The 17,793-nt window shown below is 41.3% G+C and overlaps 1 protein-coding gene across 2 annotated transcripts in view; it reads left to right on the top strand.

Moving 5' to 3' along the window:
* Positions 1–17,793, top strand: part of TYK2 (tyrosine kinase 2) — a 124,075-nt gene that overhangs the window by 56,351 nt on the left and 49,931 nt on the right. For both annotated transcript variants that reach the window (XM_073622562.1, XM_073622561.1), the window contains exons 10-14: positions 1,465–1,582; positions 8,109–8,289; positions 11,293–11,411; positions 13,725–13,895; positions 14,305–14,392. In XM_073622562.1, coding sequence (XP_073478663.1) covers positions 1,465–1,582; positions 8,109–8,289; positions 11,293–11,411; positions 13,725–13,895; positions 14,305–14,392 — 677 coding nt within the window. The remainder of the gene's footprint in view (positions 1–1,464; positions 1,583–8,108; positions 8,290–11,292; positions 11,412–13,724; positions 13,896–14,304; positions 14,393–17,793) is intronic.

Genomic DNA, 17,793 nt, shown 5'->3' with positions numbered 1-17,793 from the left:
CCTTTTTAATTTTTTTTTTTTTTTTTTTCCCCACATATGAATAACATTTAAGCCTCCATTGATACATTGCTATTTTGGCTTTATTTTTCCTGTCTCTGCTATGGATGAGTAATAAAATCTGACTATTCATGCAGCCGAAAGGTAGTCATCTTTGTAAATTGACTTTTACATAAAGTTGCACACTGCATTAAATTCAGCATATTGATGTATTAAAATCTTTGGTGAAAGGATTTGATACAATGCCAAATTATGCAGGTGAATGAAAGTGCCACATGCAATTCTGGGCTTATGTATATTGAGTCACTCATGTCAATGCAGTGGAACTAGAATATATAATTAAAGCTGAACTTTAAGCCTGGTACACACATAGTCTTCTTTAGTTTAACCCAGCGGGATGAGCGGAAAAGAAAAAACGATTGCCGTACTAACACAATCCATATTAGTGTGGCGATCGCCCCACTGTGCTATTGTATTCTGACAGGGGAACTGCCCACCAGAACACTCTGATCGGATGCTGGTTTTCCAGCCTGACCATTCGACAAAAGCCGATCGTTGGATCGGCTTCTGTTGGACAAGCTGCTGTACACACTGGCCAAATGTCAGCTGGGTTTCTGTTGAACTGGCCAATATTCAGCCCATGTGTGCCCAGCATAAGTATTGCCCAGTTGTACAGGCTCCTCTCCTGTAATGAAATTGCTTACTCTGAATTTAGTGTGAACTTCTCAGTGTGTATTAAAAGCTGCAGCAAGTCAGAGAGCTCGCCTTATTTTCTTGCTGTAGAACATTCAGCGCCATCTTACCCTTTGCTCCCCAGTCTGAGTGTCCCTGGCCCACCCCTTTTTATTCACTGGATTTCAGTTCTTTCAACCATGGAGGCTCAGCATCACAAGTGGTCATTACCTATTGAGATCTGCATACAAATGCAGTTTGTCTAGGAATCCTCACTTTTCCAGGCTAACATCTACCAATTGAGGCATTTGATTTTTGCATAACGCCTCTCAAGAACCAGCCCACTGCTTGCACCGAAGCTGAAGGCTCTTAAAGGGAGTACTGAGGCAGGGTGCTGTGATATCTCCAGGAAGCTACGTACAGCACCCAATTGAACCTATGATCAGATCACCAGCCATGATCTGCCCGCATCGCATAAAGAAGCACAGAGACCCAGTGATGGTGTCATTAGGTTTAATATATAGTATGTAAAACTCCTCTCTGTCTTCCCTAAAAACCGCTGTCATTCGGATGGAAATCGGGTAAAAATATAACATTTTGTGCTGTCATTGGAACAGGAATCGAAGCAATGGGGATGCCTATTCCAATGACGGCTAAAAATAGGAGAAAAATCTCCTGAGTGGCACACATGGGGAAAAAGAAAACCTGTTGGGAGGATTTGAACCATTTCCTACTCTAAACCTAAATGACAAAGTGAATTTGGATATACATTAAAATCTCTGATTTATTACACAGGGAGCAATATGTTGTCCAGAAGCTGAAACGAGAGGAGCAGGTGGACGGTTTGTACGTCATTCGATGGAGTGCATTTAACTTCAACAGGCTTATCATGACGGTGAAAGGATCAAACCAGGTTTGTGATCCAGCATATATATGTATTTTTTTTTTTTTGAAGCCCAACTCTGGGGAAAACTTGAAAATGGGTCCGTGACTGCACTGCAAGGGATGATTGATCTTTTAGGTGTATGGGGACTTGTAAAGTAGATTTATTTTTCCAATCCTCTGCTCCTCCGAGCTGCTTCAAGGGTTCCCTCTGCATCGTCTCCCCCATGCTCCAGCGGTCTAAAGTCCTCATTCTACACAATGACACAGAAGAACAGTCCACAACCAGAGCGTTGGGAGCACCATCTGCTGGGGGAGCAGAGGATCAAGAATGAAAAAGTGCTTTTACTCTCCCCTAGAAAAAAAATAGCAATTTATCCTTGCAGTGTGGAGGCAGCCCTACTGCAAAGGAGACTTCACATTTTTTGGATCTGGGCTTTACATTTTGTGTGAATCTATGAGGACTTAAAACCATGTTTTAAAAAACTATCAGTATCCGCTACATCCTGACTGCCACTACTTTTACCTGTATTTTCATATGTGATAGAATTAGAGTCTAAGAGCACAGTGATCTGTTAAAGTCACTTCAGAGATCGCAGACCCGTCACTAGCACGAGGAATGGAAAGACCATTGTATATGCAATAGACAACTCAGTTTAATGCAGGAGATGCATAGCAAAAGGGCTGTTTGCTGGTGTATCATGGCAGGCAGTCCAGAGTCCTTTGAACAATGAAAAGAATCAAGTTTGTTGGATAAATCTATGAGAAAAGCAGAAAAAGAACTCCCTAAATTAGAGCTAGGGTTTTACAGCAACATTAACCACTTCAATATCAGGCACTTATACACCTTCCTGCCCAAGCCGATTTTCAGCTTTGTTCCCACAAATAGAGCTTTCTTTTGGTGGTACTTGATCACTTCTGCGAATTATTTTTTTTTTTTTTTTTTTTTTTTTTTTTAATTTTTTGCGCAACAAAAAAAAAAGACCGAAAATTTAGAGAAAAAAAGTTTTTCTTTGTTTTGTTAAAATTTTTTGTAAATAAATATGTTTTCTTCTACAATGATGGGCACTGATGGGCACTCGTAGGCGGCACTGATGAACACTGATGGGTGGCAATGATGACACTGATGGGTGGCATTGCTGGGCATCACTAATTTTTATTGTGCCATAGAGGTGCCAGTCAGTGCCCATTTGTGGGCACTGATTGGCATATGTTGGGCATTGATTTTCACATGTTGATGGCCATGGGGGATGTACCTGGCCATCCACATGTTAGGAGCTTCCCTGGTGGTCCTAGCGGCTTCCTTGGTGGTCTGGTGTGGGCATCCGAGGGGGGACTGCGCTGATAAACAATCAGCGCAGACCCCTCCGTCAGGAGAACTGCCGATTGGCTCTCCTCTACTCGCGTCTGTCAGACGCGAGTGAGGAAAAGCCGATCACTGGCTCTTCCTGTTTACATCATGATCAGCCGTGATTGGACACGGCTGATCACGTGGTAAAGAGCCTCCGCCGGAGGCTCTTTGCCGAGATCGGTGTAGCGGTGTGTCAGACTGAAACAAACCTCAGCATCAGATTACATCCTGAAAAATGATATCGCCAAACATCCATTCAATTGATGGAAAAAGAAAAGTGTCCAAAATCTCAATATAAATTTGTGCATTTATTGAAGATTTAATGACGGTCATCTCCCCCTTACCTTTACCTGACTTGCAACCCCATATCAATGATTGTGGAAATTTGCATGTTTTCTTCAGGCAGTCGTCTTCATACATTCCATTGGAACGGTACCAAACAAAAGTTCCAGCATCATCAGCCTGCCCAATGCTGATTGGTGATTCATCACTGAATATCACTTCCATCCAGTCATCCACAGTCCATGATTGCTTTTCTTTAGCACACTGTGACCTTGTTTTTTTTTTTTTTTTCTGTTAAGGTGTTAATGATGGTTTTCATTAGTACAAATCAAATGGGAAGGTTGTTAAAGTTAAGCGTACTGGTAGACCAAGGAAGACATCAAAGTGTCAAGATAGAAAACTTAAAGCAATATGCCTTGAAAACAGAAAATGCAAAACAAAACAAATGAGGAACAAATGGTTAGAAACTGAAGTCAATGTCTGTGACCGAACTGTAAGACATCGACCAAAGGAAATGGGATTTGCACACTGAAAAGCCAAACGAAAACCATCATTAACACCTAAACAGAAAAAAAACAAGGTCACAGTGTGCTAAAGAAAAGCAATCATGGACTGTGGATGACTGGATGGAAGTGATATTCAGTGATGAATCACCAGTCTGTATTGGGCAGGGTGATGATGCTGGAACTTTTGTTTGGTACCGTTCCAATGGAATGATTGAAGACGACTGCCTGAAGAAAACATGCAAATTTCCACAATCGTTGATGATATGGGGTTGCATGTCAGGGAAAGGTAAGGGGGAGATGAGTCATTAAATCTTCATTAAGACCCCTTTCACACTGAGGTGCTTTTCAGGCATTTGGTGTTAAAAATAGCGCCTGAAAAGCACCTCTTATGCCCCCCCAGTGTGAAAACCCGAGTGCTTTCACAATGGGGCGGTGCGCTGTACACACCGCTCCAAAAACGCCCTGCCCATTGAAATGAATGGGCAGCTCTGCCGAGGCACCTGCAAAACGCTTTGGCAGCGCCACAACATGGGCGCTTTTAACCCTTTCTTCGGCCGCTAGTGGGGGTTAAAAACGGCCCGCTAGGGGCTGAAGAGCGCCGCTAGAACGGTGGTAAAGCATCCGCCGCCCCAGTGTGAAGGTAGCCTAAATGCACAAGTTTATATTGAGATGTTGGACACTTTTTTTCTTTTTCCATCAATTGAAAGGATGCTTGGTGATCTATAATTTTTCAGGATGTAATCTGATGCTGATGATTTTTTTTTTTTTTTTTTTAGAACTGCAAAGTACATGGCGATACCATAATATTTTTCTCAGAATTGAGTGACTCCATATTTTTTTTTTTTTTTTTTTTTCCTCTGCTTGAAACAGTGTCAACTGACTAGTTTAGTTTTCTTTTTATAAGAGTTTCTTAAAGCCAGAAGGTTGGAATGTTAAATGAAAATAGTTTTGAGGCATGTCTGTGATTTTAGTTTTTTTTTTTTTTTTTTTTTTCTATTTACACATTTGAATGAACATTATCCAAAAGTGGCGATTCCATACTTTTTGCCAGGGGTTGTACTGGTGGGATGTCTTTACCATCCAGATTTGATATGTGTGATTTTGGTAAGGGCATTCCGTTGGCTCCTCTGCTAGAAATGCTAATTGCTTGCATTTGTATGCTTATTTTTTATTTAGTACAGTCTTATTAGGCAGTACTAAAGCAATAATATCACCAGATCACACATTTTAATTTTAGGACCTTGCAGCATAAAAGAGGTCAGTATGCGTTTATGTGGTCGCAGAACTAGAGCATGCTGATGTCACATGTGTTCCGGCAGCATTTTTTTTTTTATTGCTGTTGGTTTTTAAACATTTTAATAAAAGAGTAATTCACCATTAGAGCTTCTTCTTTTCATGGTATATTGTGATGGGGAGCACCTTCCACTCTTTTGGAATGAGCATGATTCAGGATGTGGTTATATTGACCATGTAAATATGTCTTGACCACTTTTGTTTTGCAAGGTCGTACAATCTGGTGAGTTTTCACCTTGAGGTTTTTGGTGGTGGTCTTGTTATGGTGTTTACTGGACCCTGGTCACAGTATTGGAGGTCGCTGGGTTCAATTGCCTTTCTTTCTGGGTGTCAATGGTAGGCGTTTTGATCTCGCTCCTAGAGCTGTAGTTTTTCTTAAAGTTTTTTATAATAAGAAAAAAAGAAAAAAGAAACTGCGCACCGGTGAAGTGAACAAAACAATATCAAATAAAGCTGCGATTCTTCTATGTAACACAAACACAGTAAAAATCAAATGGGGAAAAAAAATTTAATCGCGCTAAAGAGGATTAGCGACCATGCGTATGGTCACCAAACCAAATATTGAAAATTAGGTGAAAATCCCTATTTGTGTATTAAACATGAAAATTCAAAACATACTAACAAAATAATGTTCCATCAAATATACAATGATATATATATACAAAAGTCCATATACAACAAAGTGAGTAGATAACCCAAGTGATGAAAGAAATAAAAACTCAAAAAAATTCCAAAGAATCAGATGGACATACAATCTTGCTGTAAGAGGGCAAAGTACTTGTTCCACCACCATGAATAAGACTGGCCGCTTACCAGAAACTCATGATCTCCCGTTACAGAGGATCAGAGAGAGCTGTTTGTCAATGTTGATTCGGATCACGACCAATGGACCAGAAGCCTTATACTAGGATGAAACATCAGGGACCTTGGTACCGTATTAGAGGTGTTCACACTGACAGGTACTCGGATATCAGCCCACAGCAATACGAATATGGCATGAAAAATAGAAAGGCTCCAAATAGTGTAAAATCGTTGACTTTATTAAAGTAAATAAAAGAATTAAACTCACATGCTAGTAGACAATAGTAGGCGCTTAATGTGGTCTGGAGTGCCGGCCGGAAGCTCACAGACAGCCCGTCCTACTGGTATCAACAGCGGCAGTGGGAGGTGACGCAAACACGTCGATCTGCCCTACGTGGCATTCCGTGATAGAGTCACGTCGTCCAGGGGCCCCTGGACGAAGTGACTCTATCACGAAACGCCGCGAACGGCGGAGCGACGTGTTTGCGTCACCTCCCACTGCCGCTGTTGATACCAGTAGGACGGGCTGTCTGTGAGCTTCCGGCCGGCACTCCAGACCACATTAAGCGCCTACTATTGTCTACTAGCATGTGAGTTTAATTGATTCTGATTCTTTGGAATTTTTTTGAGTTTTTATTTCTTTCATCACTTGGGTGATCTACTTATATATATATATATATATATATATATATATATATATATATATATATATATATATATATATATCTCTATCTATATCATTGTATATTTGATGGAACATTATTTTGTTAGTATACTTTGAATTTTCATGTTTAATTCACAAATAGGGATTTTCACCTAATTTTCAATATTTGGTTTGGTGACCATACGCATGGTCGCTAATCCTCTTTAGCGCGATTCAATTTTTTATAATAAGGACTTCAATATAATTTTTTTGTTTTTTTCTGTGAGCTGCTTCAGGCTGGGTTCACACTTGTGCGAATTGGATGTGGGTTTGCATGACAGGAGGCTGTGACTGGCTCTCAGTGGAACCGGTTCACACATCTCCGGGGTGGCCACAAAGCGCACTGCAGAAGGGTTCTGTGCGTCTTTGGCTCAGAATTCAGGCGAAAATTCAGACCTGATTCGCCGCTGAAACGGAGAACAGGGTTGCACCGGACCCCCTGCTGCGAGCTGCTCCGCATATAGTGTGAACCCGGCCTCAGAGAAGGCCTATACTAACCAGAACTATTTAAAGCATGGGTGCTCAACCTGTGGTCCACCAGCTTTTGCAGAACTACAAGTTTCATGAGGCATTGCAAGGCTGACCATTACAAGCATGACTCCCAAAGGCAGAGGCATGATGAGACTTGTAGTTCCACAGCAGCTGAAGGGCCACAGGTTGAGCATCTGTGATTTAAAGTATATGTGAACCTTCACCTTGTAAAACAACCCTTTTCATTTAAAATCTAAATAGCCAGAACAATTGTGTATACAGATAAAAACCATTATAAATACCTTTTTTTTTTTTTCTTTTCCTTTTTTATAAGTGAGCACATATTTGTTTTCAGGTGCACAAGGAGCTTAGAGAGCTAGGGACCAAGAAACGGCAGTACACTGAACGTCTCAGTGAATGGTTGGGGGGGGGGGGTGTCTTGTCTAGCACCAGTCTGATCATTGGAAAGCAGATGGAGTCACAGCCAAACAACGCTGTGCTCTCATACCTAGTGTGATCAGTTTTTATTAGGAAAGCAGAGGGACTGGTGGGAACACCAGGGATTTCACACAAAGGAATCAATACAAAGCGAACAGGATACTTTTTAATAGAATGCATAGTACAGCTTCTGGGAGGATCTAGCATAGTTATACATCTTTGTAATCTGTAGACATTATGTAGAAATTTACTTGCATCATAGATGGTCAGCATTGTAGACTTGGCTGTGGAGGGTTACATAGTTAGCTTGAAAAAAGACACAAGTCCATACAATCTCATATACACAATCCTATACCCACAGTTGATCCAGAGGAAGGCAAAAAAAAAAACAGAAAAAAATTCCTTCCTGATCCCCCGAGAGGCAATCAGCTATTCCCTGGATCAACTTTACCTACAAATGTTAGTCTCCCCTTTTATTATGTAGGGTAAAATGTCTCTCACCCATTATATGAACAGGCAGATATTCTGTGTAAAATGTGTTAACGCTAACATTTTGCTGATTTACTAAAAAGAAATTTCCCCACTGATGGGCAATGATTGGTAGGGGTCATATAGTGACAAAGTGGGCTTTTTTCTTTCTGGATCCAAACCACTGAAATGTGTGAGTCTCAACCCGATGAACATGTATATTTGTGTTTTTGTTGTTTCTCAGGGTAAAATATTCAGCTACAGGCAATTCAGAATAGATAAAGAGGGGGAATTGTACACACTGGAGCAGTGGGATCGAGGCTTCCTCAGTGTTAAGGAGTTGACGGAGAACCTACGAGGCTGCACACTGAGGTCCGGAATGGAGACCTTCCATGTCAAGCAATGTATCCTACCCAAATCTGGAGGTAACAATGCTGGAACTTGCTGTACTGTTTCACTATTTAAATATTAATGGCCATTTTAAATTTTATTTATTTTTTTTTTTTTGTAAAATATATGCAGTGCAGTGCAGTTTGAAGAGAACCTGTCATGCATTTAACTTGCACAGCACCCTATTACTGCCTAAGATCAGTCAGCAGTCAGCACAGGTTCACTGTAGGTCATTTTTCTATTTAGCCAGACCTGTTCTGTGATTCCGAAGAGCGTCCTAATCCCAAGCACAAGGCTTTGATTTGATTTCCAACTCCTAACTGGCATCTCCAGCCATGCATAATTCAATCGGCTTGTCTTAGTGGTCAGTAGTACACAAAAAAATAATTTGCTGAACAGGATTGTTTTAGTTATTTTGGATGCTGACCGATTCTGCAGGAATATGTAAATCCACAGAGTTCAATTTCTTTCCCTATGCGATCTTGTTGTGTAATGCCCTTGTGACCGTTCTACAGATGTGCATGTGAGAAAGTTGGGTGAAAGTACTAGTTTGTTTTTGTCTGGCCAAAACTAGAATGGCAGAAGCACACATACACACAGTAAAACATACAATCAGTATGTAGATAATGTTCATTGATTCTGATTAACCCAGGACCGCTATGTAACAAGGCAAGTGTGCTGACAACTCTTCATGTTTAAACCTATGGGACAGCATGGAGATGTGTTTTAAAACCACCACCCCTGACACCAGCATATCATGGGGAAAATTTATTTGCGATCTGAAAAGTTTTTTTATTTTTTTTTTATTTTTTTAGCCTCTCCAAACCGTGTTTCTTTCCATGAGCCTTTGCCTGAAATGTCTGTGGGATCCTTATAAACATTACAGTGGGTATAGAAAAAAAATCAACCCCTTTAAAATCACATTTTGTTGCTTTGCAGCCTTAAATGAAGACACACAGTTTTTGTTTTATCCAGCTGTATTTACTCAGTGCAACTTGTAACAGTTTACACACTGAGTGAATACAGCTGGATAAATAAATTCTTTATTTCAGGCTGAAAAGCAACAAAATGTGATTATTTTATCCACTTCAGCTCCGGAAAGGTTTACCCTCCTTCCTGACCAGGCCATTATTTATGATACGGCACTGCGTTACTTTAACTGACAATTGAGCAGTCATTCGACGCTGTACCCAAATAACATTTATGTCCTTTTGTTTCCCCCCACAAATGGAGCTTTCTTTTGGTGGTATTTGATCACGTCTGTGGTTTTTATTTTTTGTGCTATAAACAAAAAAAGACCGACAAGTTTGAAAAAAAAAAAAAAATTCTCTTTCCTTTTCTCCACCTTACGATTAAAGCTCATTATCAGAATTTATTTGACCTATATACACTCTACTTGTAAACAATATGTATAGTAGGTATAAATCATTTAAATACCTACAAAAGTAACTAAGGAAATGATATATATCTTTAATTTAGGTTTACGTGAACCCAATGTTTAATATTTGAAATTTCATGATATTTACCTATATAAACCCTACTGTAAAACAATGAGCTTACTTTATAGATCCTTGTAAACTTACTTTATGTATCTTTATAACATTGTATACTCAATAAACTTCTTTTGACAAGGAAAAAAAAAAAATATTTTGTACTTTCTGCTATAAAATGTATACAATACTTAAAAAAAAAAAAAAATCACATTTCTTCATCAGTTTAGGCCAATATGTATTCTGCTACATTTTCGGTAAAAAAAAAATCCCAATAAGCGTATACTGGTTTGCGCAAAAGTATATATTTGGAATTTTTTTTTAATTTTTACTAGTAATGGCGCGATCAGCGGCTTAAAGCAGGACTGCGATATTGCATCGGACACTTTTGACACTTTTTGGGGATCAGTGACGCTAATACAGTAATCAGTGCTAAAAAAAATATACACGGTCACTGTACTAATGACACTGTCAGGGAAGGGGTTAACAAGGGCGATCAAAGGGTTAAATGTGTTCCTAGGGAGTGCTTTCTAACTGGGGGGGGTGTTTGTACTGTGGGAAGGCAGAGATCCGTGTTTCTGGCTTGTTTACAAATCGCCGTTCTGCCTGTGCCTCGAACGATCGCCGGGTCCTGGCGGACAACGCAACCACCGGACCCGCTAATTGGCTCCCGCTGTGTCCAGTCGCGGGTGCGTACCCCAGACCCGGAAGTACAGGATCATGTACCTGTATGTGAATCTGCACAGATGAGCCACCGCCCTGCAAATGTACATGGGGCGGTCGGCAACAGGTTAAAGGGGGGCGACTTCTTTTCTATACCCACTGTACCTTTTTTGTCTGATTGTGCAAAAACTGTCTGCTAGTACGGACTGAACCCTGGAGAGATGATATATTTATATGAATTTGATGGAGGAACTGTTTTTTTGTTTTTTTAGAGCCCACAGCAGATTCTGCCATATGAAAGATGGGCTTTGGTTGTTGTGTACACTACAAAAAAAAGTACAATGTAAGCTGGTGGTTGTTAAAGTGAAAGCAGGATTTTTCCTAAACTGTGCGGACATTCTTTTCAGGGATTTTCCAGTTTCAGAAAACTCTTTAACAGATTTGTTCTTCAAAAACTGTTGAATGAAAAGATTCCTGTTCTGTGTTCATCTTGTGTTTTCATTGCTTTGCGCAGGTAGGTCACAGGGAACATACCGTATATAGAACATATATATAGACATTGATATCAGTACATGGTGTGAAGAGTAGAGAAGGAAGTGCTAAAAGAAAAAGATTGTGTGTTATCAGTAATGTCATCACAAGTAGAAAATCCCCTTTAATTGCTCAACATACATCTGTAAAGGGACCAAGTGCACCTCTAAAGCTGTCACAAAGAACTGCAAGATTTTTTAATTTCTGGATCCTGCTTATCTGTGCCACATTTTGGCACTGTCGTGACATAAAGCCATACAAATATTTGTTCAAAGTGCCATTTTTGACTCCTAATAAATCAAAGTTTTGCACATTACTAAATATAAGCTACTGAATATTTGATCCCGTTTGCAGAAGTTTCCAACCTAACGATCTGCCGGAAGGAGAGGAACAGCAAAGAGAATGCAGTATCACGAAACCTCAACTTGAGCCAGCTGAGCTTCCACCAGATCCGCAAACATGAAATCTCACAGGTTTGTGTTCATTGTTCCTTTGTGAGATCTGTCAATAAAGGATAGCGTTGAAATTGGTTCCTCCTCTTACTATTGTTTTAATCGGCTGGGATTCAAAGTGATATTAAAGTCAGTTTTTTTTTTTTTTTTTTTTTTTATATATATAACAAACATGTTATACTTATTGCTCTGTGTAGTGGTTTTGCAGAGCACAGCCCCGATCCTCCTCTTCTCGGGTCCCCCGCGAGCGCTCCTGGCTCCTCTCTCCTGCCAAGTGCCCCCATAGCAAGCAGCTTGCTATGGGGGCACCCGAGCAGGCTCGCTCCTGAGCCGCTGCTCTGTGTGTCCATTCACACACACACACGGAGCATGACTCTGCCTTGTCTCTGCTTTTTCCTCATTGGCTGTGATTGACAGCAGAAGCCAACGGCCCCTGTTGCCGTCTTAGCCAATGAGGAGAAAGACATGGGAGAGGCACTGTTCTCGTGCACATCGTTGGATCGAGAGGGGCTTGGGTAAGTATAAGGGGGGCTAGGGGAGCTGATGCACACAGGTTTTTTAAGGGTAGAAAAAAACCTTGACCCTTTATAACCATGCAAGCCATAGATTATAATTTTTTTCTTTTCTTCAATCACAGGTGGATGGAAAGAAAATTGCTTGATTCCACCATCAACAGAGTCAGTGTTGATGGGGGAATCCCTCCTGCTGTACTAATGTGTTCTGTCGGCATGGAGCCTTCCCTGCTGGCAGATCACAATGATCACTAAGCTCTAACGAGCAGGGCCTCTAATTCCTCCTGTATTAAAGCGGGGTTCCATCCAAATTTTGAACAGTATCTGTATGTATTCTCTTCCTTGCCTAGATGCTGACATGCCGTTTAAAAAAATTTAAATCGCCGTAATTACCTTTTATTTTTCTATTCTTCTTTGCACTTCCTGGTTCTCCTCCCGTGGGAGTAGGCGTGTTTCTAGCCTCTCCCAGACTCCGCACAGAATCCTGGGAGCTAGTCTCAGGCTTCCCAGGATGCCACTGAGCATGTGCGGGAACGAGCAGTGAATGCTGGGAGCACAGCATTCACCACATCCAGGAAATAAATGCTTGTGGGCTTCAAATGCCCACAATGAAGATGGAAACCGCCTGCAGTGAATAATATAAGTTATTCTTTCCGACTAAATCTGACACAGGCGGACATATTACACACAATATGTGAGTATGTAATGCTGAGAAGAAAAGTTTGTGAATGAACTAAAAAAAAAAAAAAAAATGATAGTTGGACCCCCGCTTTAAATTAAATTGAATTGAATTGTAACTGTACTGTCTGCCCTCATGTTGTAAAGTGCTGGGCAAACTGTCGGCGCCATATATATCCTGTAAAATAATAATCACTGCCGGCAGTGCTCTCATGTGAAAAATCCGACAGGCTGATTGTACGAAAGTCGATCGATGTATTGATTTTCAGTGCAACCAGCCTATGCATAAATGGATCGAATCTCGGCCAGTCCCTGCTGAACCGGCCAAGATTTGATCCATGTATGGCTGGCTTTAAACCCAAGGCCCAACATCTGTAGTTACACAGTTCTTCCATTCTTTGTCCTTGAACACAGCAGGTTGTATTACTCTACTGGACACTGACTGTGCCTTTACAGGTTTAAGCCTCCATATCTGCTTTGTTTTAGAAGCTAGACATATCCTATAGTGACAAAAATTTATGAAGAGCTGTCAATCAAGCTACTTGGCGAAAGGACACTCAGATGACTGAGATCAGAAGTTTCCAGTGCAGTGTACTGTTAATGCTACAGAATACATATACATCTTTGCACTCCACCCTTGTGACATCACTTTGGGGCAGACCTTACCTTTTCAGCATACCTGTGCCTCTGCACAATGCCGGCTTCATAAAGACCTGGTTTGAGGCGTTACTTGGAGGCGCTTGAGTGGTGTGCAGAGTCCTCATCTTTACCCTTTGAATGCCACTCTCAAGCCAGATCTCCTCATTCAACACCAGTAGCTGACCTCACAGATGCTCTTTGGCTTATTGGGCACACATTCCTACAGATACTCTCCAAAATCTTGTGGAAAACCTTCCCAGAGGAGTAGATGCTATTATAGCATCAAAGGAGGGGTAAACTTCCTAATATTGCCCATGTTTTTTTTTAAAAGGCATGTCCAAAAATGTCATACAGGTGTAATGGTCAGCTGTCTGCAAACTTGCCTATATAGGTTAACTGTTCGCAGATGTTTTGGTCTAATTTATTTGTTCTGTTTTGTTCTTTAATAGAGAAACGTATTTTCTGAAATGATTTGCTTATTAAAGAAATGTTTTTCTTTGCACAGAAAGCCCATTTGGGTCAAGGCACTCGCACAAATATTTATGAGGGGGTTCTGATGGTGAGTGGCGGTGTAGACGAGGAGTCGGAATTTGAGTCCAGTGAGCTGAACAACAACTCGCGGGATTTACGAGTGGTCCTGAAAGTGCTGGACCCCAGTCACCAAGACATAGCGCTGGTGAGCAGTTTCATGTAGTATTTCCCATTTACATTACGTCCTGTCTGCATGTCTCCTAATGTGACCACACTGTTCTATTTCTGCCTTTATGTTCTCCTGTCTGCTTTTTTTTTTTTTTTCTTACTCATCATTTCCCTCTTCCACCCACCGCACATTAACCTTGCCTTACAATAATCCTCTTTCATCCTAGTTGCTGTATTCATACAGCCTCTGTCTGCACAGGCTAAAGCTGGCCATAGATGGATCGAAATTTGGCCGCTTCAGCAGCTATCGTCCAAATTTCGATCCAAGTGTGACCATCCCTGTCCAACAGAAGTCTAAATTTAGATCAACTTCTGCTGAACGGAAATGTTGGAACACTTTTGGCGATCAGATTTAATATCGGTCTTCTCTCGATCTTGCTCCTTAGGCTTTCTTCGAGACTGCAAGTCTAATGAGCCAAGTGTCTCATATCCACCTGGTGTTTGTCCATGGAGTCTGTGTGCGGGAGTCAGAGAGTAAGTAATCTTGGGAGCACAGAGGATATTCTGAACTCCAGCTTAAAGCTGAACTCCAGGAAGATATAAAATTGCAGTTATGTATTTTAATATAGTGTCATTTAAAAAATATATAATACTAAAGTGTGTGTGTGTGTTTGTATAAAAAAAAAAAGTGAGCACACCCCTCACATTTTTGTTAATATTTTATTATATCTTTTCATGACAACACTGAAGAAATGACACTTTGTTACAATGTAAAGTAGTGAGTGTACAGCTTGTATAACAGTGTAAATTTGCTGTCCCCTCAAAATAACTCCACACACAGCCATTAATGTCTAAACCGCTGGCAACAAAAGTGAGTACACCCCTAAGTGAAAATGTCCAAATTGGGTCCAAAGTGTCAATATTTTGTGTGGCCACCATTATTTTCCAGCACTGCCTTAACCCTCTTGGGCATGGAGTTCACCAGAGCTTCACAGGTTGCCACTGGAGTCCTCTTCCACTCCTCCATGAGGACATCACGGAGCTGGTGGATGTTTGAGACCTTGCGCTCCTCTACCTTACCTTTTGAGGATGCCCCACAGATGCTCAATAGGGTCTAGGTCTGGAGATATGCTTGGCCAGTCCATCACCTTTACCCTCAGCTTCTTTAGCAAGGCAGTGGTCGTCTTGGAGGTGCGTTTGGGGTCATTATCATGTTGGAGTACTGCCCTGCGGCCCAGTCTCCGAAGGGAGGGGATCATGCTCTGCTTCAGTATGTCACAGTACATGTCGGCATTGATGGTTCCCTCAATGAACTGTAGCTCCCCAGTGCCGGCAGCACTCATGCAGCCCCAGACCATGACACTCCCACCACCATGCTTGACTGTAGGCAAAACACACTTGTCTTTGTACTCCTCACCTGGTTAGTGCCACACACACTTGACACCATCCAAACTAAATAAGTTTATCTTGGTATCATTAGACCACAGGACATGGTTCCAGTAATCCATGCCCTTAGTCTGCTTGTCTTCAGCAAACTGTTTGCGGGCTTTCTTGTGCCTCATCTTTAGAAGAGGTTTTCTTCTGGGACGACAGTCATGCAGACCAATTTGATGCAGTGTGCTGCGTATGGTCTGAGCACTGACAGGCTAACCCCCCCACCCCTTCAACCTCTGCAGCAATGCTGGCAGCACTCATATGTCTATTTCCCAAAGACAACCTCTGGATATGACGCTGAGCACGTGCACTCAACTTACTTGGTCGACCATGGCGAGGCCTGTTCTGAGTGGAACCTGTCCTGTTAAACTGCTGTATGGACTTGACCACCGTTCGGCAGCTCAGTTTCAGGGTCTTGGCAATCTTCTTATAGCCTAGGCCATCTTTATGTAGCGCAACAATTCTTTTTTTCAGATCCACAGAGAGTTCTTTGCCATGAGGTGTCATGTTGAACTTCCAGTGACCAGTATGAGAGAGTGAGAGCGTAAATACCAAATTTAACACACCTGCTCCTCATTCACACCTGAGACCTTGTAACACTGAGGAGTCACATGACACCGGGGAGGGAAAATGGCTAATTGGGCCCAATTTGGACATTTTCACTTAGGGGTGTACTCAATTTTGTTGCCAGCGGTTTAGACATTAATGGGTGTGTGTTGAGTTATTTTGAGGGGACAGCAAATTTACACTGTTATACAAGCTGTACACTCACTACTTTACATTGTAGCAAAGTATCATTTCTTCAGTGTTTTCACATGAAAAGATATAATAAAATATTTACAAAAATTTGAGGGGTGTACTATCTATCGATCTATCTCCTTCAATCCACTTCCCAACAGCATTTGGACTGGGTGGGATAGTAATCTGAGTCATGCAAGCCTTTGCTGCTTTCCATCTGCTGAGCAAGAGGGTAGGTCAGAGTGGTGACCACACCAGTGCTTCTTCATTATCCAGTCACATTTTGGGGTTTGTCCCAAATCAGTCTGCATTACAGCAGTGTAGTCTGAAGAGAGAATCCAGTACTTGGCTGTGCTCTCTGGCAGCATTGTAGTACATAAAATACAAACCTTTTTGGCAGGTCAAACCATTTTTGTATTGCAACTTTTTTTTTTTAGCAAATGCTTGGGGTTTACTCTAACCACTTCATATCCCCAGTCTGAGCAATAATGTTGTCTTGCTCCTTGCCCCTTTTTTTTAATCCATGTTTCCCCTTTGACAGCAGTTGACACTGTGCTTGACTATTGGTTGTCAGACCCGGCTGTCACTGACAGCTCTGATTCCCCCTAATGTTTGGGAACCAGAGTGTTTCCTGATCATATGATTATTAGGTCGGCTAAAACATAGCAGTCACAAGCAGGCTGAAGTCGTCCCCAAAAAAAAAAAAAAAAAAAAAGCATTAGGCCTGCAGATGGCATATCACGGGTGCAATGATTTAAAAGTTCCTAGTAAAAAAAAATAATGCATTTTATTTTTATTTATTTTTTTTACCTGCAAAAGATGTGCATTTGATATTTTTTTTACAAAGGTGAACTTATCCTTTAATACTGTAGTTGTCAAATACAATTACGGTATAAAAAAATTTAAAAAATTGTGTGATATGGGTAGCTTGGGAGTGACAGCCAGCCTAATTGGTAAAAGCAATATTCTTTTATTTTGGAAAAAACAAACAATAGAGCTTACTTCAGCAAAACAAGTAAACAGTCCAAAATCCTGGCATAACTAAACTACATAGCCGGCTCACTGCCAACCTCTTGATCCCACTCTGGGATTAGGGTTCCTCCGGGGGTTCGGCATGCCAGACAAGCCACAGGGGTTCAGCAATCACTGTCTCAGTTTGCCAGAGAGCCTCTCACTTGCTCACAACATGGGAGTGTCTCTCTCCACTCAACCTCACCGACACAGGTGCTCATTGCACCCTGCTGCCTTTTCAAGCCTCCCTTGCCTTGGGCTTAACCCCATCGTGACCAGAGTCCTGGTAGTCAGGGTTTGGAAGGTCTTTCTACCCAAACCTCTTTACATTCCCAGGTCCCTAATACTAATTAATCAATCCAGAGAGCACTGGAAATCAGTCCTCCAGCCAAACTTAACCCGGAATACCTCACTCTGCATAGGTGACAACCCCTGAGTACCAAGCAATGTCTCCTAAATCGTCCCCCTTTAAAAGGACCACAACTCAAATATGTGTGCGATATACCTGCCATCCAGGACACGCTTACACTTAATTACACAAGTAATTAAGAATTGGAATTGAATGTTTTATTTACATTTTTGTACAATTTGCAACCCATAAAATTGAGCAAGTGTTCTATTAATATTTTATGATTGCATCCTTATATAGCCTTTTATTTAGGTATGCAAAGTAGTCAGAGTTCTTGCCAAGTTAATTGATGTATGCTTGTGCTGCTATATGTGGACAGGACATCTAGGTCCATTGAACCCTG

The sequence above is a fragment of the Aquarana catesbeiana genome, linkage group LG03, assembly GCF_042186555.1.
Source record: "Aquarana catesbeiana isolate 2022-GZ linkage group LG03, ASM4218655v1, whole genome shotgun sequence".
Classification (NCBI taxonomy): Eukaryota; Metazoa; Chordata; class Amphibia; order Anura; family Ranidae; genus Aquarana; species Aquarana catesbeiana.
The sequence above is the reverse complement of the archived record's forward strand: the minus strand, read 5'-3'. Positions and strand labels throughout refer to the sequence as shown.